The 20,955-nt window shown below is 40.3% G+C and overlaps 1 protein-coding gene across 1 annotated transcript in view; it reads left to right on the top strand.

The window, feature by feature from the left end:
* Nucleotides 1-20,575, top strand: part of LOC306849304 (ATP-binding cassette sub-family D member 1) — a 30,530-nt gene extending 9,955 nt beyond the window's left edge. The window contains exons 7-11 of the mRNA XM_079384234.1: nt 2,168-2,313; nt 6,162-6,246; nt 14,737-14,862; nt 16,100-16,444; nt 18,656-20,575. Of these exons, the coding sequence (XP_079240360.1) occupies nt 2,168-2,313; nt 6,162-6,246; nt 14,737-14,862; nt 16,100-16,409 (667 nt within the window). The 3' untranslated portion in view covers nt 16,410-16,444; nt 18,656-20,575. The remainder of the gene's footprint in view (nt 1-2,167; nt 2,314-6,161; nt 6,247-14,736; nt 14,863-16,099; nt 16,445-18,655) is intronic.
* The last annotated feature ends 380 nt before the right edge of the window (nt 20,576-20,955 follow it).

The following is a 20,955-nucleotide window of genomic DNA, read 5'->3' as shown; positions in this document are numbered from 1 at the left end:
CATTAAGGAATGAAACAAGTGACTCCTTTGGGTCATTGAATCATTGACTCACTAGATTTGTGCAAAAACAAAGATTCATTCAGAATCGAAACAGGGCTGTGTTTTCTTGGAGATGCGCAGGGCGGTTATGAACAGATCAGACAAGTGTTCCTAAACTGTAAGTCGCTTTATATTAACTTTTGAATAAAATCAATAATGTATAAATCTGTTGTATTAATTCAATTTCACATTTGCAAACTCTTTATAATCATTGTTCATCGCGATCTTACAAACTTCTATTTTAGTGAATGAAGCTCTCTACACTGCACACTGAATCTATTATTTACATCGTCTCTACACTTTGTTTGTTACAATGAATGACAAACTGCAGTCTGCTTTCCCGATCTGTGCTGTGAGGAGCAGCATGCGCAGCAGTAGAGAAGCATCTTGTCTGTTCTTGATGGCCAATCAAAGACGGCATTGCCCAGCAAACCATAGACACAAATATCCCGCTACATTTTGTTTAGTCTGCCCTGCACTACGGTTTATGCAGAACTGGGTTCGCTTTTGTAGTCTTTTGAATGGATAAAATATTAGAAATCACTTTAATTTTCAAATAAATCTAACCAGTTGGAAATGAAACGCTCTCCCCCCTCGAAATTCACTCCCCGGACTCCGCCACTGTGCTAAACTCCGCATTTGAGCAGTCAGTAGCAAATACTTGAACTAATAACAAAACATACTTACAGTCGCTGATTCAGAAGCGCCAGATTGTCATAGCAAAGTCGGAATTTACCCTTTTTTTTTTTAAATAGCCTTCGTGCATAGCCAGCCTTGTACTCTCCTAGGTTCACGAAACTGTCATCCATAAAATGCGTTGCACAAATGATTCCTAATTGCATATACTTTTGGAATAATAATTCCTAATTGCAAGTGCTTTTGCGTTCGCATAGAAACACACAGTGTCTCCCTGACATGGCTGCATCAACACTACTGCGGTTACTGAAACCACACCTTCTTTCTTTGCGTGAACTTTTGGGCGGCATTACACAAATATTTTCACATCGTGACGTAGACATGTGGGGGCGTGTTTGAATGAGACGTTTTAGCCCGGTCTGGATCAGCCTTCTCTTTTAGATAGAATAAATCTTTTTGTGGGAGACTTTGAGCTTTGTAACTCTACAGATCGTATACATGCACAAACAGCTACATAACACACTAAAGAAAAAGAAAACAAGAAATCGCATCATGTGACCCCTTTAACGGCCGGCTAAATTTAGTCCTTTAAAATGAATTATTCAGTTTTTGGTTTAAAAAAATGCAACATAACACGTTTGAGTGTGTTTTTGTCGTTGTAGTATGATTTTGAGTTGAGCTTATCTTTATCTTCCATGCTAATAGTGTACAGATCAGATTATGATTGTATAAGGCTGTTTCTCTTTGCTGAGGTTCAGGACCCGGTACTGAGATGCAGTCTGCTGGATTTTGTTTAAGAATTAAGAATTAAGATCAATTAGAAGGCAGAGACGTGGGTGTGCGTGCATGTGTTTATTTCCATTTCCCACGCCGTGCCAGGTTAATTAGCGCTGATGAGTGTGCTGATTAAAAAGAGGAGCACAATCCAAAAGCAGTCAGCACATATGGTGCTCCTGTGACTGTGTTACATGGCGGCTTCATTACAAACCCAACAGGAGTACAGCATCGCTTCGTGCTCATGATCACACAATGGGATGTGTCCAACATCATTTCGAACCAGCAGCTGCTTGTCATTTGGCCCGCTTGCAGTTCACTGAATGTCTCTGTATATCAGGACTGTTAAAGAGAAAAAAGATTGAATAAGACTTTCAACTGCTTTTTAGAAAATGTGCAATGATTTTGAGTAGACTACATTTTTAAACACTTCACCCATTTGGCCTTAGTTTTATGAGAATTATTAATGCAAAATGTAAAAGAGGATAGATGGATAAATAGATCAAACAAGACATACAGTGAAAATATCATTACATACACAGTGAGAAATATGAGTGTTATTCAGAAGTAATATCTTTTCATCAACAGAATCCTGCTATTTTAATCCACTAAAAAAAGATGTGGACTCAAGTTTTCTTTGAACTCATCTGGAACAAAGAGAACTAGATGATTAAATCCCAGGATTTTGGATTCATTAATGTTTTTCTTCTCTTTTCAGGCCTTATATGTCGGTGGGAACGCTGAGAGATCAGGTCATCTATCCTCACTCTGTTCAGGAGATGCAGGAGAAAGACATCACTGACCAGCAGCTGGAGGATATCCTCAAAACTGTGAACCTCTGCTACATCCTGGAGAGAGAAGAAGGTAAGAGACGTCACAGGAACATCTTCAGATATTCTCTTCAATCACGGGATGGGAATAAATATATATATAATGAGCTCTGCTGACCCCGCCCCTCTCTTCCATGGGGTGACGAGCAGACTTTAAACTTTAGCCGCGAAACTGGCTAACTAGCACATTATTAGGAAAGGCGATTTGCAAAGATTCATAAAAAAAAACCTTATACTCACTTCTTCTGTAGATGAAGCTGGATCACGAATGATTCACGCAAACATAAATGCATTTAGGCAGATCGGGATCAGCGCATTCCCTTCAAAAGGAAAGTAATGTTAATCCTCTGCATCTTCAGCGGCTCAGATGTTGGGAGTAAATGACGACTGCTATATTCATTATTACATCCAACAACTAAACACTTCAATCGCTGATAATCAATCGGAGACTTGTCGTCCCCTGCACCGGAGTCGACACAATGGCGAACAGCTCTCTGCTCACTCAGGGCGGGTCTAAGGTAAGACGGCCTTGTCAATCAACTATCGTGGGAGGGGCCTTTGCAGAACTACGTCATTCTGACAGGAATCTCAGAACAGCCTGATTTGAGAGAGGATTTTAAAATAGGGACACTGGGTGAATTTTTATCATTATAGGATGGATGTGTACACACTTCCAACACACAGTTATGTACAAACAACTCGTAAAGTGAATTTTGCATCTAATGAATATATTGACACCTCTGTCCAGAAAGGTGGAGTACCAGGAGTCCCCGATTGCATCGAACACAATAGCGTTATCTCCAAGATCAAGATCGCCTATCACGTCCCCCAGAAGGTACAGCTGCTCCTCTGGAACTACTTTGGGCATTTCAAGATGCGTTTCACCGCTGGTGACTTCACCACCAAATGGCAGAGATTGGAGGTTGGAATCGTGACCGGGTGTACCATCTCTGTGATTTTGTTCGCAGCGGCGATGAACCTCCTCGTCAAGTCAGTGGAGAAGCCCAGACGGGGAGCTGTGCTGTCGTCTGGAGTCCAACAAGTCCCAGGGCCTTTATGGATGACTTGACAATCACGGCGAGGTCAGTCCATGAGGGCAGATGGATCTTGGAAGACTTGGTAGAACTCACTACAGCAGCTAGGATGGAGTTCAAACCCTCAAAATCGAGAAGTTTGGTCCTGAAGAAGGCCGTGTCCAGGACCACTTCCGGTTTAAGATTGGTGAAGATACCATCCCAACAGTCACGGAGAAGCCGGTAAAGAGCTTAGGGAGGTGGTATAGAGCCGACCTGACGGACAAAGCAAGTGTGAAGGAGATGCTCAACCAAGCAGAAAAATGGTTGTATGCCTTGGAAAGGAGTGGTCTGCCTGGAAAGTATAAGGTATGGGGCTATCAACACGGTATCCTTCCAAGGCTCCTGTGGCCACTGCTTGTGTACGAGGTCCCCTTGACAATAGTAGAGGCTTTGGAAAGGAGAATTAACAACTTTCTCAGGAGGTGGCTGTCTGTTCCCAAAAGTTTTTGCTCTATAGGGCTATACAGCTCCGGGAGCAAATTGAAATTGCCAATTACATCAGTTGTGGAGGAATTTAAGACAGGCAAAGTCCGGTTGGCAATGATGTTGCGTGACAGTGATGATCAGGCTGTGCGGCAGGCAAACATCGTAGTGAAGACGGGACGGAAGTGGAAGGCCAGCGGAGCCCTGAGGGAAGCGGAGGAGCGCTTACAACATGCAGATATCATGGGCACAGTGACTCAGGGGAGGCCGGGCCTTGGAGTCATCACCCGAGCAAGCTGGAAGGAGACAAGAGCAAAGGACCGATAAGGGATGGTGCAGAAGGAGATTCGGGCTGTGGAGGAAGAGAGCAGACAAGCCAGGGCGGTAGCCATGAAACAGCAAGGCAGCTGGACCTGGTGGGAAAGTGTCCGAGGAAGATCTCTCAGTTGGAAGGACATCTGGAATATGGAGGGGCATCGGATAAAGTTCCTCCTTAGCTCTGTGTACGATGTGCTCCCAACTCCAACAAACCTCCAAAGATGGAGACTGACAGAGGATCCCTCCTGTGCACAGTGCAAGAGACCAGCAAACCTGGAGCATATCTTGTCGTTCAGTCAGGCAGGCTTGACGGAAGGGAGGTTCAGGTGGCGCCACGATCAGGTGCTGGCGCAATTGGCCGATGGTCTGGAGAAGGAGAGGAAGCGGAAAAGAATCAAGGCCCAAGTCAAGGATCCCCGATTCATTGGCTTTCTCAGGCCTGGGGAGAAGGCAGGCAAGGAGGATAGATGTACGGAGATCCTTGGTACGGCAGAGGATTGGGAGATGAGAGTTGATCTCGGAAGGCAACTCAAGTTTCCAGAGGAGATTGCCATTACCAGCCTTCGACCAGATATTGTGCTCTGGTCCCAAGCAACAAGGCAGGTGGCCCTAATAGAGCTGACGGTGCCCTGGGAGGAAAGGATTGAGGAGGCACATGAACGCAAGTTACAGAAGTATCAGTCCCTCATCTCTGAGAGCCAGCAGAGGGGTTGGAGAGCTTGGAATCTACCGGTGGAGGTGGGCTGCAGGGGGTTTCCGGGACAGTCACTTTGGAGAGCATTGGGGATGCTTGGGGTTAGAGGGGCAACCTGCAAGACCCCGGTGAACAACATATCAAAGCAGGCAGAGACAGCGTCCAGATGGCTGTGGGTAAAGAGAAGTGAGCGGTGGCTAAACCAGGCTGGCAGAGGGGGCGGGGTTCAGAGTGGTGAAGTCCTGAACGGCCGAGGGAGCAGTCCCAGGACGCTGGTTCTGCTGTCAAGCCCCATTGAGGTGTCGTGGGCTAGTTGACGAAACACCGGTAAGGTTGGGTGCCCACTTGAAAACCCAGTGAAGTCAACAGGTCTGAATCATTCAGCTGTGCCCTCAGGTGAAGACGTCTGAGGGGAGCATCTTTCAATGCTAGCCACCCACATAAGGAGCAGGACGCAATTCTTGCCAAGTGCGGTGGCTGCGATGTACCCTATCGTTTAAAGACAGCCCTTTAAAATTACTTTTTCTGTGGTGAGATCGGAAACAACTACTGTAACTATGTCCGTTCAGGATAAAATATTCTCTGATTTCCGTTCAATAGTTTATTATCAGTAAGATTTGATTTTTTTTTTTTTTTGGAAAATAATTAATACATTTATTTGACAGCATTGCATTAAATTGCTCAAAAGCAACAGTAAAGACATGCATAATGTTACAAAAGATTTATATTTCCAATAAATAGAATAAATGTTTTAAGTATTCTAAAAAATGTTTCATGATTTCTACAAACACAGCTTAATATTCTAACACTGATAATAATAAGAAATGTTACTTGAGCAGTAAATCAGCATATTATAATGATTTCTGAAGGATCATGTGACACTGAATAAATTACAGTTTAAAATGCATTCAAATTGAAAAAGTTATAAGAGACTTATTTCAAAAACATGAAAAATCTTATCGAACTCAAACTTTTGAATGGTAGTGAACACAATCTGATAAATGAATATCTATTTTCACCAGTGCTGCGTGATAAAAGCAAGCACAGCACATTTACTGTACTGGATGTAAAGTGTTGAACTAACAGATTTGTTTTTAGATAAAATATTAATAGCATGTAATTAATAATGCATGTTTAAATGATTCAGTAATATGGAAGAAGCAAAACTGCATTAAACATTCATTATTGTTCAATTCAAGTTTATTTCAATTCAATTCAAGTTTATTTGTATAGCGCTTTTTACGATACAAATCGTTGCAAAGCAGCTCTACAGGAATTTAAGTTTCCACAATATATTTATATATTGCAGAAGCTTAATATGTTTGACTTCCTTACTATTGTTAGTATTTAAACATTATTTAATATTGTCAGGTTGGGATGCAGTGAGCGACTGGAAGGATGTGTTGTCTGGAGGAGAGAAGCAGCGGATGGGCATGGCCAGGATGTTTTATCATAAGTACGTCTGTTCTTTTTGACTGACATTTTATTAAATATTACACACACGTATCACTTTCAGATGATGTTATGAGCCAGAGGCATATATAATGAAAGTGCAATTTTTTACACCATGGTTAATGCTGGACTAACATCTATTTGAATCCAATTTAATGTTAGTTAAGAATCAGGGATGTTACTGGGATATTTTTTTTTAGTAATGATCTTTCAGTTTGTAACGGAAAAACAAACTACAGAACCCATAATGCATTGCAACAAGTGGGAGGAGTCGGTAGCCAGAAGGAAATGGAGGAAATTAGGTTAAATTAGATGCAGGTGTGTGTGCATAAGGGTGAATGTTTCTTTCCACTACACTAAGAACCAAAGTTGAAGCAGTTTGAACGGCCTGGAGTCTTTATACGTTTAACATGTGCCAGAATTAAGTAAGATTTGAGATGCCGGTGTTCTAAAAGCTTTGTTTGCTGCACTGCGGAAGAGTGTTTCGACTACCCAAATTCCAGCAAGATGCTCCTTTCCATAGCAGTGTTTGGGCTATACAAGTGCTTAGTCAACAGACCGTAAGCACTGCGGTGAAGTATGATGCCGACCAGGAACCAACGAGACTGAAGGTTTTCGTGTCACAAACTTTACGCCAGCTACACAGTGGACGAGTGTTCGGATGATCGCGATGCCATTCGTTTATCAGCTGTGTTTGAACTGTGTGGGGTTGGAATGCTGTGATCGCGAGTGAGTCCTGTCTAGTCTCGGACAGGCCGCAAATATTCTGATTGTACGTTGGACTTCAGGTAGGCCTTGAACAATTTATTCTCGCTCCTAATTGAAGCCGTAAATCACCACTGACTCTTATTTCATACACACTGACTTTTATCCCATACTACACACAGCACATTCACACACATCTACACAAGCCTACAACCATTAAACATTCTCCTCTTGAACCTTGTTTAGGAACACAAACTTTCAATTGCATTATGTCTGGTTTGTTTCCGTTATGGACTTGGATTGAAACGATACCTTGATACCTTCACAAGCATATTGTGTCTGAACATTGACAAACATTGTTTGATCTCTCGTCATTTACTTTTGAAGACTTGTAAATTCCTCTGCCTGGGTTGAAAGATGATTGTGATCTAATGATTGCTCCTATGATGATTGTCATGACATAATGTTTTTTTTTGTTATTTTTGTAATTGGTTTTGCACTTTGAGATGCTTCGGATAAGCAAGATATAGGGAAAAAGAACAAGTCCCTATTTTGAGTTAAATTAAAAAAGAACGTTTTTCAATTGTAAACTTGTGCTTTATTTTGTATTTGTATTGTTCTGTGAAGTGTGATTGGGGTTACGGGCCTATTTAGAATCACTACGTCACAGAAAATGGCGCCCGAACAGGGACTTGAAACTGGAAAAATGTGTAAACTTGTGACCTTGTAGTATTTGAAGCAAAGTATAGGATTATCCTCATTTTGTTAAATGATTTTTTTTTTTTTGCTTTAGAAAATGAACTAAATTGAAGTGCAATTGTAAAAAAAATTTTGGAAACCCTGAAGTTTATTCATTGTACACTATTCATTTTTATTTTGCATTTACCTGCTTGAGTATAATAGTGATGAACTAAGTTGTAGAATGTAACTGAAACTTACTTAAGTGCAGTTGCTAGATGTGAAGTGTGTAGAAACTAACTCAAGTCTTTGAATTTGTGGTGTTAAACTTGTAATCACTAACCAAATAGGGTGTAATTTCACTTGTGAACTGTTGTTTATCCCAAGTGTTTATATGTGATTAGTATTATTGGGAAGTGATCAATTGTTTATTTGTTTTGCACTTCACATACTGACAACATATATACGATATCCTATCTTTCTTACACAATACATAATGGCAGATGCTTTTCACCCATCATCAACCTTTGTGGATATTGATGTTCCAGATGTTGCCACACCAGTCTGGACACCTGGCCAGCAAACTCAGGTGTCTAATTATTCCTATATCCCCATTCAATCCACTGCATTACAATCAAGAACCCATGTACAGTTTGCTCCCTCGACCCTTTCCCCTAACACGCCTGTGCAACCTCTTGTATGGGATGGAAACCAGGACCAAATGCAACTGTGTACTCCTTCTCCAACAGGGACAGTAGCGGATGGTTCTCAAGTGTCTTCAGGGGCCCAGTATGAGTTGCCTAGGACGTTTCCCACACCTGCAAGGGAGATTGGACATTTTACTACCCAGGTCCAGGGTAACTGGGATAAACTGTTTGATCTCCTGGAGAAACAAGAGGCAGCTGTAAGTGTACTTACTAGCGAATTGAAACAGAGTTCTTCACAACATGGAAGTCAGTTAAAAAGTCTTGCTGATAAAGTGGACAACCACACTCAGCAAATTTCAAAGATTTTGTCAGATAACAAACCACAGACTGAAACTGAGACTGACCAAATGGTGAAGACAATGAAGTTATTAATAACAGATGAACTTCAGACAAATGAAAAGTCACTAGTATCCAATATTCGATTCATGGTAGAGCAACTTCAAAAAGAAGTCCAAGAAGACATCAAAACTGTCCAAACAAACTTTCAAAAAAGTCACAATGAAATTGTTAAAGATTTTTCACATTGGACCTTTCAGCTTGACCGCCTTAGTGATAAAGTAAATGAACTGTCAGTGAGTACTGAACACAAAACTACTCTGGACCCACAGGAAGAAGCTGAATTGCCACAACCTTCCATTGCTGTATCACCTCCGCTAAATGCTGTTGCTATCAAGAGTGACCATCTCAAGTTGACCTTTCCCACTTTTGGAAGACCGTCAGATGACTCGGATCCTTTGTTGTATATAACCAAATGTAAGGATTTTCTTGCTTTACATTCTCTGTCTGATCCAGAAATTCTAGCTACTTTCAGAACAGTCCTATATGGTACGGCCCGAGATTGGTGGGAGGTAGCCAGAACTACGGTAACTACCTGGGGTGAGTTTGAGTCTGCATTCCTTACTGCTTTTCTTTCTGAAGACTACGAGGATGAACTCGCTGAACGTGTACGAAGAAGAACTCAAGGTGAGAGAGAGTCTGTAAGGGACTTTGCCTTTACCTACAGAGCACTTTGTAAAAGGTGGAAACCTACTTTAACAGAGCCTGAATTAGTCAAGATGATTCTAAAAAACATAAAACCCTACTTGGCCAGCCAGCTGCGTGGTCGTGTGTCGACTGTGGAAGAAATGGTACGGCTTGGACAACAATTGGAGAAGGATCATCTTCAACAGTCACAGTATGACTACCGTTTGATTTCCAAACACAGTCAAGCTGGGTCTAGAGGTCCAAATGTCAACTGTCCTGCAGATAAACCACAAGTGCAGTGCTGGAGATGCAAAGGTCATCATGCTCCTGGTAATTGCCCACAGTTTACCTTGTCCTCACAGTCTGCTCCACCGTCTACCCAACATGCTATTAACACACAACCAACCTATCCTTCAAAATTCAGAGGCAGACTTGGTAACAATTCTGTGGCTACTGAAAATGCTTCACCTACAAAAGTCAGTTCCACACTTGGACAAAAATCTGTTGTTGTACCGCAACAATTAATTGTACCTGTCAGTATTGGTACTTGGATAGGTAAAGCCATCGTAGACACGGGGGCAAGCTATACTCTAATCCATGAAAGCTTATGGAAAGATCTAGATCCCACAGAACAAAGCCTGAGTCCATGGACTCTTGGACCTTTATATTTGGCAAATGGAAAGGCTGAAGTGCCTTTGGGATGGTTGAATGTTTCGCTTAAATTACATGATCAAATTTGGCCCTTACCTGTTGCTGTGCTGACAACCAACGCTTTTGCTTATTGTATTGTTTTAGGATTAGACTTTATCTTCTTTAGTGGAATGCAGATAAAGGTCTCTCAGGGACAGTATTCATTTATCTCTGATCCAGGCGTGGATTACCTTTTTCAGCCTGGTCATGCCAGTGTGCCTTCACCATTGGGGTCCCCATATCTGCCAGGTGGAAATACAGCTCATCATTTTATACCACGTATTTCATTGTTAAGTTCTGTTCCACCCTTAATGTTACCCTTACCCTTGAATGATAGTGGCAGTGAGGATGACATAGTGCTCATCAATCAAGCCGTGGATGCAGTTCACTTACCACCTGATCATAAGCAACAGTTAAGTCACATCCTACAAACAAATCCTCAGGTGTGCACCCTTCGCTTAGGACGGACGGATGTACTTCAACATCAAATCTACACACATCATCAAATACCCATAAAGCAACGACCTTATCGAATGTCCCCTTTCAAACAAGCCATCGTGAACCAGCAGCTCCAGGAAATGTTGGTAGCCGGCATTGTGGAACCTTCCGAATCGGGATGGTCTTCCCCAGTAGTCCTAGTGCCGAAAAAAAATGGACAGTTTCGATTCTGCGTTGATTATCGCAGATTAAATGCTATAACTGACAGTGACGCATACCCACTACCAAACCTTACTGAAATCTTGGAATCACTTTCAGGATCTGTTATCTTCTCCACTCTAGACCTTAATAGTGGTTACTGGCAAGTTACTATGAATGCTTCCAGTAAAGCAAAGACTGCCTTTACCACCTCGGCTGGGCTATTTCACTTCAATGTAATGCCCTTTGGGCTTAAAAACGCCCCAGCCACCTTCCAACGTCTTATGGAGACGGTTTTGGGAGAGCTACGGGGAAGTATTTGTTTTGTGTATATCGACGATATTATCGTCTATTCTTCATCTGTTACTCAGCATTTCTTTGACCTCCAAGCTGTTTTCCATAAGTTGAAAGAAGCTGGCTTAACCATCAATCTTCGGAAAAGTAAGTTTTGCTTGCCTGAAGTGACATTCCTAGGTCATGTAATTAACATCCATGGCATTACAGCTGACCCGAGTAAAGTGGAAGCTATTCGAAACTACCCAGTTCCAAAAAATCTGAAGGAAGTCCAACGATTTCTTGGACTAGCCGGGTGGTACCACCGGTTTGTGGCAAACTTTTCCAGAATTGCTGAACCACTAAATTCCTTAAAGAAAAAAGGCAGATCTTTTCAATGGACACCACAGTGCCAACAGGCCTTCGAAGAACTGAAAACCTGCTTGATGACTCCACCCATCCTCGGACATCCCAATTTTGAGCATCCCTTTATTGTGTATACAGATGCCAGTGAGACGGGACTGGGTGCGGTCTTGACCCAAAAGAGAGGACAAGGTATGGAGGAGGTAATCGCCTATGCCAGCCGAAATCTTCATCCTGCTGAGTCAAGCTACTCTGCAACAGAAAAAGAATGCTTAGCCGTAATATGGGCATTAGAGAAGTGGCAGCACTACCTTGAACATAGAATGTTCACTGTCGTTACCGATCACTCTGCTCTGCAGTGGGTGATGAATTCTCCAAAGACCACCAGCCGTCTCATTCGATGGGCTCTGCAGTTGCAGAAGTATGATTTCATTGTTGAATATCGGAAAGGAAAATTAAATGCAGCACCGGATGCCCTTTCACGAATTACCCCCCCATCAAGTTGTAATTTGTATTCAAATCAAAAGGATGTGAATACTCTTCCAGTTACAGATGAAATAATATGGGAGAAACAGCACAGTGATCCAGTGATTGTGAAAATATTCCAAACTCTGGCTGCAGATAAAGGAGGTCAGCAGACAAAATATGAAATTATCGAAGACAAGCTATATCTCAAAACGCTGTCCGACAATCATTCACACTACCGTATCTTCCTCCCCAGGGATCTTATTTCACCTATACTGGAACACTATCACTCTGACCCCACGAGTGGACATGCAGGAATCTTTAAAACGTACAAGAGAATTCAGGAAGTGGCGTTTTGGCCTGGGATGTGGTCCGATATAAAACAGTTTGTAAAGAGATGTGTAAAGTGCCAAACCCTAAAAACAGATCAACGGAAACCTGCTGGGAAACTGCAGAAGATTAACAGCACACGACCAAATCAACTCATGGGTGTAGACATCATGGGACCACTACCCCGTAGCACCAATCAAAATGAATACCTTTTAGTGTTCGTTGACTACTTTACCCGTTGGATCGAACTGTTTCCTATCCGTAAAGCTACAGCCAAGGCTGTTGCAACTGTATTCAGAAAAGAGATACTAACCAGATGGGGAGTCCCAGACTTTCTTATATCTGACAGAGGTACCCAATTCGTATCTGCAATATTTAAAGAACTGTGTGAGAATTGGAATGTCACGCCAAAATTGACTACCGCCTATCATCCGCAGACAAACATGACCGAACGGGTAAATCGAACTCTTAAAAGTATGATTGCAGCGTATGTAGAGGACAGTCATAAACGATGGGACCAGTACCTGCCAGAAATCAGGTTTGCTATAAATTCTGCAGTACAGGAAACCACAGGAATGTCACCTGCAGAACTTCACATAGGAAGGAAGCTACAGGGGCCAATGGATAAGATTCTGAAAGGTAGAAGCCATGATCTGTCACCAAATGCACCCCACTATGACACTGTATATCACATAAAGCAATTGCAGGCAAGAGCACAAGAGAACTGTAAGAAAGCCCATCTAAGACAGCTTCGAAATTACAATAAGAATCGACGAGACACCCTATTCAACGAAAAAGACAGGGTATGGATGAGGCATTTCCCACAGTCCAGTGCAAAGGATAATTTCACAGCTAAACTTGCACCAAAATGGAAAGGACCCTACAGGGTAATCCAACAATTGGGGCCAGTAAATTACCGAATAGCACTGGAGGCTACAGGTGAAGATGTCCGTGTTGTTCATGTTTGTAATTTAAAACCCTGTTATCCAACAGCCACTGAATTAGAAGCACAAATCAGACAAAAGCTTGTCGACCTCTTTCAAGAATCCTCTGATGAGGACGAAGAATTCTTAGGATTTTAATGTTTCAACATCTCATAAGGAACCATGAGATGTTTGGTTCAATGGAGGGGGAGTGTAACGGAAAAACAAACTACAGAACCCATAATGCATTGCAACAAGTGGGAGGAGTCGGTAGCCAGAAGGAAATGGAGGAAATTAGGTTAAATTAGATGCAGGTGTGTGTGCATAAGGGTGAATGTTTCTTTCCACTACACTAAGAACCAAAGTTGAAGCAGTTTGAACGGCCTGGAGTCTTTATACGTTTAACATGTGCCAGAATTAAGTAAGATTTGAGATGCCGGTGTTCTAAAAGCTTTGTTTGCTGCACTGCGGAAGAGTGTTTCGACTACCCAAATTCCAGCAAGATGCTCCTTTCCATAGCAGTGTTTGGGCTATACAAGTGCTTAGTCAACAGACCGTAAGCACTGCGGTGAAGTATGATGCCGACCAGGAACCAACGAGACTGAAGGTTTTCGTGTCACAAACTTTACGCCAGCTACACAGTGGACGAGTGTTCGGATGATCGCGATGCCATTCGTTTATCAGCTGTGTTTGAACTGTGTGGGGTTGGAATGCTGTGATCGCGAGTGAGTCCTGTCTAGTCTCGGACAGGCCGCAAATATTCTGATTGTACGTTGGACTTCAGGTAGGCCTTGAACAATTTATTCTCGCTCCTAATTGAAGCCGTAAATCACCACTGACTCTTATTTCATACACACTGACTTTTATCCCATACTACACACAGCACATTCACACACATCTACACAAGCCTACAACCATTAAACATTCTCCTCTTGAACCTTGTTTAGGAACACAAACTTTCAATTGCATTATGTCTGGTTTGTTTCCGTTATGGACTTGGATTGAAACGATACCTTGATACCTTCACAAGCATATTGTGTCTGAACATTGACAAACATTGTTTGATCTCTCGTCATTTACTTTTGAAGACTTGTAAATTCCTCTGCCTGGGTTGAAAGATGATTGTGATCTAATGATTGCTCCTATGATGATTGTCATGACATAATGTTTTTTTTTGTTATTTTTGTAATTGGTTTTGCACTTTGAGATGCTTCGGATAAGCAAGATATAGGGAAAAAGAACAAGTCCCTATTTTGAGTTAAATTAAAAAAGAACGTTTTTCAATTGTAAACTTGTGCTTTATTTTGTATTTGTATTGTTCTGTGAAGTGTGATTGGGGTTACGGGCCTATTTAGAATCACTACGTCACAAGTTGCTTGAGATAATTGGTAGATTGACTTCCTCTATCTAAAGTAAAAAAATAACACTTTGAAGATGCATGTAAGAAAGCTGCTCATGGTTTCCTTAAAGCCACTGAAGTGATAAATATTCAGTTACTGAACGTTATTAGCATTTAACCGGATTCAGTGGGTGTTTTTGGAATCTATACAGCTCACTTTGCATTTGAAGCGAGCAGCTGCTTTAGGCGAGATTATTGTAGAACCACTGAGATATTTATTAATGGGGAAGGGGAAAAAAACCCAAGTCAGAATATAAAAAATTTAACAATTCAACTGCCAACTATTGCTTTTAAGTCTGCTTTAAAAGTCCCCAACAACTTGTGTGTTTAAAGCGGATAAATCTCTGGTTTATCTCTAACAGGCCTCAATACGCCCTCCTGGATGAGTGCACAAGTGCTGTGAGTATTGATGTGGAGGGCAAAATCTTTGAAGCTGCAAAGGATGCTGGGATTGCGCTTCTCTCTATAACACACCGTCCTTCTCTCTGGTGGGTTTTCAATCGAATGAAAATGAAGAGCAGTTCCTTTATTGCTAGTGGGAAAAAAAAGTGTATTTATGTTCGTTCAGGAACTAAGCACTGAATCATAAACACATAAGATTAAAGGTTCATATGATGGAAAACAGGATTTTTCTTGCTTTTTTGAAGTAGAAGTTTGATGTGCTATGAAGACATAGTGTAATATTCACAACACCCAGACCACCCAGACTAGTTATCCAACAAAGCTGCAGTAATGGGTTGTTGAAGGTGCTGATTACTGTAGCATAAAATCACAAATAAGTGCCCTGAGAGAAAACACCTGAGAAAACATGGAGAAAGGGTGTGTGGAAGTTATCAAGTGAATCGTTTAAGCGATCATCGTGACGTTGCATCCATGAACACATTAACACATTTAAAATAATACTTCTGTTCAGGACACATTAAATTGATCAAATATGACAGAAGACTTTTATAATGTTATAAAAGATTTCTGTTTTGAAATAAATGCCTTTTTGTTTACTTTCTATTCATCAGAGAACCCAGAAAGAAATGTATCACAGTTTCCAGAAAAATATGAACTGTTTTCAACATGATAATTAGAAGAAATGTTTCTTGTGCACCAATTCTGAATCACATTAATGATTTCTGAAGGATCATGTGACACTAGATACCAGAGTAATGGCTACCAAAAATTAAGTTTAGCATCACAGGAATAAATTACATTTTAAAATATATTAAAATAGAATTCAGTTACTTTAATTTGTATTAATATTTCACAATTGTACTGTTTTTACTGTATTTGTGATCAAATGAATGCAGCCTTGGTGAGCTCTTAATGATCTTTTGAACAGTAAGGTATATCTATATCAAAACCCAATCTGTTTTTGACCAGTTGCTTTTATCCAGATAAATAAAGATGTGAATTATGCTGTTATACAGATTTTTTTAAATAGACTTCTTAAAAATATTCATATTAACATCGTTTAAATTCAAAGGTTCAAAAAAGGGTGCAAAAAACTAAATTACAATCATTATTGTTGCAAGAAACCTGGATTATCTTTATAAGTGGACATATTAAATAGAAATAAATAACAATAAACTTTAGAAGTGCAAAACTTTCCAGAAATTCAGGGAAAAGCCCATATGAGGACATGGTTTTATCCAGAGGTTTCTCTAGTAGTGTCTCTGTGTTACTTTTAAATCAGTCAGAATGAAACACCTTGTCCTGAACTTCCTCTGTTGACAGGAAGTACCACTCCCACCTGCTGCAGTTTGATGGCGAGGGCGGCTGGCGCTTTGAAAAGCTGGACGCCTCCACACGTATTTCCCTGCAGGACGAGAAGCTCCGGCTCGAGACCCAGCTCTCGGGAATTCCCAAGATGCAGCAGCGGCTGGTAGATCTGTGCCGCATTCTGGGGGAGGACAGCAGTCTGCCGAACCCAGGGGAAGTGGAGGAGGACGACGGGATGGAGGGAGAGAGGGCGCAACAGAAGGAGGGGGAGGAGAAGGAGAGAGATGTGGTATCTGGTGGAAAAGGGAAAGACCTTATGGAGTGATTTGCAGACAGATGAATGGATACATTCAAGGCCAGGTGTGAGCGTGAGCGTGTGTGTGTGTGTGTGTGTGTGTGCGCTCATATATCTGCCCACATATGTTTTAGATGTATGCATTGATTTAATGTGTCTCTAATAGGGTTGGGAATCAAGAACTTAATCAGAACCTGTTCCTTTTTTAAAGAAATAGCACAGCGGGAATCATTTTAAGGATGTTTGGTTCTGTTAACGGTTCTAGAACTTTTGCATTCCACCAAGGATTCATAAGAAACACGGCATTAAAATATGCAAAACGAATGAACGTATCAGAGCCACCTTGAACTAACATTTGCCGTTGTTATGATGATCAACGCGCATCTTATTTTTTGTATCTTGCGTAAGGATCAGCAATCAACGGTTGAGTGTGTAATTGTTGATTTCCATGATTTAAAAAGACAGACTTTGATTACATTTAGGGTTGTGAGTCATTCAAAACTGAATTCAGGATGCTAACCCTTGTGCTGTAAAATCCTTTGCCTAATTTTCTGTTCCTGGTCAAAAATGACTAGCCTTTTTAAAAAATTGCTTATAAAATTCTCATTATGCTATATTTCCACCTAATCTTGGATTTAATCTTTTTGTCAACTTGTTTTCTCTCAATCAGCACAGATTTTGTAGATCTTTTTGGAACTGATTGATCATAGGCCTCATTGATTTGAGCTCAGTTAAAATCATTATTTAGCAATATTCATTTAAAAACTGAGGTGCATAAGCTCAGATCAATGAGGCCTATAATCAATCATTTCCAAAAAAATATATACCTGTGCTAATTGAAAGAAATTAAGTTGATTATTTTGAATCCAGTGTTTGGTGATAATATAGCATAATGAGAAATTTATTTATGAACCATTTTTTGTAGGCTGTTAATTTTTGACTAGGAACACCACAAGTGTAACAAGGTGGAGAAAAAGTAATTATAATTTTGGTGTGAGCAAAGTCGGCAAGTTTTAGTCCAATGCGATAAAATAAAATAAAAATTGGCAAAAGAAACTGACCGGAACACAACATTAGGTTTAAATTTGGATGCAGAATCCAATTCAGATTTGAATCTAAGGAAATTGCATTAAAATGATTTGAAATGTAGAATTTCAAGAAATAAATGTAGCTGTCATTTTTACCTAGAAATTGTGAAGAAAGTTTTGAAAAAACATATTTTTTGGAGGTTTAAAAGCCTTGTGGACAGAAAATGAATGATAAATAGAAAAATTACATTAAAGGGCTCATCGTTCTGAGAAGCGAGGTGTGCTCTGATTGGCCAGCTATCCAGTGCGTTGTGATTGGCCGAATTCCTGAAGCGTGTAACGGAAATGTTACACCCCTTACTGTATTGTGATGCTGTGTCCCGGCGCGACGACACAAAAACAATAAAACCCATTATAAACGAGGCATTTGTTGCATCAAGTGGGGACATAATTACTGATTATATCAACTTATACTGTCTTTTTACGCATTGTGTTGCATCGCGCCGCATAAACATTACCATGTCTGCATTTGTGATCGGAGAAACAACAAACAAGCGCTACTCTACACTGCTCAAAAGTCGCGTTTGAATAGTCAGTGGCAAATTCTTTAAATATGGAAACATACTTACAGAATGTGAGTCATAAGCGTTAGACTGTCCTTGCAAAGTTGGAATTGCCCCACTTTATAGAAACAGCTTTTGTGCACAGCTGGCATTGTAGGCTACTCTCCCAGGTTCAGGAAATAGTCCTCCGTAAATTATGCTGCACACACTAATATTTGGGTTGAATTGTTCTGGAACAGTGTTGTAAATACAACTTAACCACTGATTTCTAATTGTGTCCTCTTTTGGAAGCCCAAACAAAGTACTTTTGCTTTCACAACGAAACACAGCGTCTCCACGGAATGGCGCCGGCGGCAGCAACAATACTACAGCGAATGTATACGACTTTGCGTATACATTTGGGCGGTGTTATGCAGATCTTCCCACACCATGACGTAGACATGTGGGGGCGTGTTTAAATGAGCCGTTTTAGGAGGGCGTGGACAAGTCTGAACTTTTATAAAGAATATCTTTTTGGGTTTGAGACTTTAGTCTTTAAAACTTTAGGGATCTTTTAGTCTCTAGAGAGAAAACGCACAGTGAACACTTCAAAGCTTTTGTTAGCTGTACAAAGACAATGCAGTTATTGTGTGTGTGTGTGTGTGTGTGTGTGTGTGTGTGTGTGTGTGTGTGTTTGTTTATGTAGTACTCAAGACTGGGTGTGTTTTGGAGGGGGTGGGAGACAGCTGCCAACTCCACCAGGTGCGGTCGATGATGAAAGCACCTATGAAAGCTGTTCCTCTTGCTCGTTATCGCTGTTCTCTGAAGAATTCTCTGGAAATCTGCGGGACCCAGGCGGCGTGTGCGTCTGTGCATTTGTCTTTAGGGAAAGGGTGACAGTCGAGTTTGGGCTCTGCTGTTTTGTATCAGTTCAACGGTGGTATTTTCAAACTTCTAAGGAGTTGCCATGAATGCTGTAGCTCAAATCCATGCCATGTTTTAACGTAAAATCAAAAAGGAGATATTTGTCCACAGTGTAGATGATGTGTCTTTGTTTTTATCCAATACTAATATAGATATTTGAACAATGACCACAATCACATGCGCATGAATGCTGTGTACATGTCTATGGGAATATCCCAATAGAATGTATACATCTTTTCCGTGATAATGTGTAAGTAATTGTGGTCAATAACAAATGGGAAATTTATAAATGTAGCTTTTATTCTTTAAACAATCAGCAAGAAGCTATGGAAGGAAGCTTGTTTGCTCCACAGGATAAAAAAAATAAAAAATGATTGCAATTTTTTTATTTTACAATTCTGATTTGTTTTCTTGCAGTTCTGAGAAAAAAGTCAGACATGCAAGATATTAACTCAGAATTGCAAGATAGAAACTATTCTCGGAACAAAAGTCAGAATTGTGGGATATAACCTCAATTCTGAAAAGACTGAATTGTGAGATATTCAATTGCAATCGTGAAAAGAAATCAAAATTGGGAGTTGCATGATGTATGATGTACTGTATGATGTAAACTCGCAGGAAAAAATGCGAAATCGCAATTAATTAACAGTTAATTGTAAGATATAAACTTAGTTCTGAAATAAGTCTGAATTGTGAAAAAATCAGCTTGCAATTGTGAGAAGTCAGAATTATGGGTTGTCCAATTCCAAAGGAAAAAAAGCCACTTATGAGACAATTATGAGATATAAATCCATAATTCTAAGAAAAAAGCCTGATTTGTGAGATAGCAGTCATACTTTTAATTTTTTTTATTCTGTGGTGGAAAACAAGCTTCCATGAGAAGCACCTTAGAAGGAAAGTTTTCCATTCAAATTAAATCTCTGTGACAGAACCTTCTGAACCATCTCTAATTATTTCCTTTAGAGGAGATCATGTTTTCTAAATTAAACTTTCATGCTCTAATTTTGTACAAAAAGCCAGAGGGTAGATCTATGATTTTTTAGAAATGAAAAACAAGGTCTTGATTCTGTTGGTCTGAGCACACGCCCATAGTCACATGATGATTAAATCAGTTCTGATTTAGCCCAAGGTGATGCCGTCTGATATGTGCATTGTGTTAGTTGTAGGGTGATGACCACTAGAGTTAATCTGAACCTCTTCCAGCTGAGACATTTCTTTAAACTGTCCTTAGAATTTCAATCTTTTATATAACGTTTCAAAGTTTGTTCTCTTGTCATGTGTTGACTTCAGAAGGTCAGTCACTTGAAAGATGTTTGTAACATTTAATTACTGCTTTAAAAGAAATTTCCATTCAAAAGAAAATCTGTCCACAATATTTGTATGACATTGAATTTCATAATGTCTGTATTTCTTACAAAAATATTTTATAATGTGAGATTTTGCACACGTAATGCACAGATGATTTTGTATCTTGAACCACAAATTGATTATATTTTCATTGCAATGATTATTTGTAAGACATTTCAGACTAATATTGTACCTTTGCTAACGCAAACTATTTTATATTGTTTTCTTTAGGTATGACTATGATAAAAGCGATTGCAATGTAATTTATTCAATATTGGACCCTTTGCACATTTGCCTGAATTATTAAAAAAATGTATCTCTGCAGTCTAATAAAACATTTCCGCTTGAAAACATCTCTCCGTTCATGTGCCTTCTTTAATAGCATATGCATTCAGAAGGAGATTGCCAAGTTGGTTCCGATGGCTTTTGTGCTTTCTCTGAACATAAACTGTCCACTGCACTCTTAATACATTTTAGAGTGAATCTCAAATCCTCGTTGCATAATATTTATATTTGGGCTTAGGAAGCTTCTTTTTCTATTATACAGACAGACAGAAACAGATAAATGGATAGATAGTGGGACAGATTGGTCACTTGTATGGTTTTCTATCCATGTGTAGACAGATGGATGGAAGTACAGACAGACAATTGGATAGATAGACACAGACATACAGATGGATGGACGGACGGATAGATAGACAGACAGGCAGATGATAGACAGACAGACAGACAACT

The sequence above is a fragment of the Barbus barbus genome, assembly GCF_936440315.1.
Source record: "Barbus barbus genome assembly, chromosome: 29".
Taxonomy (NCBI): Eukaryota; Metazoa; Chordata; class Actinopteri; order Cypriniformes; family Cyprinidae; genus Barbus; species Barbus barbus.
The sequence above is the reverse complement of the archived record's forward strand: the minus strand, read 5'-3'. Positions and strand labels throughout refer to the sequence as shown.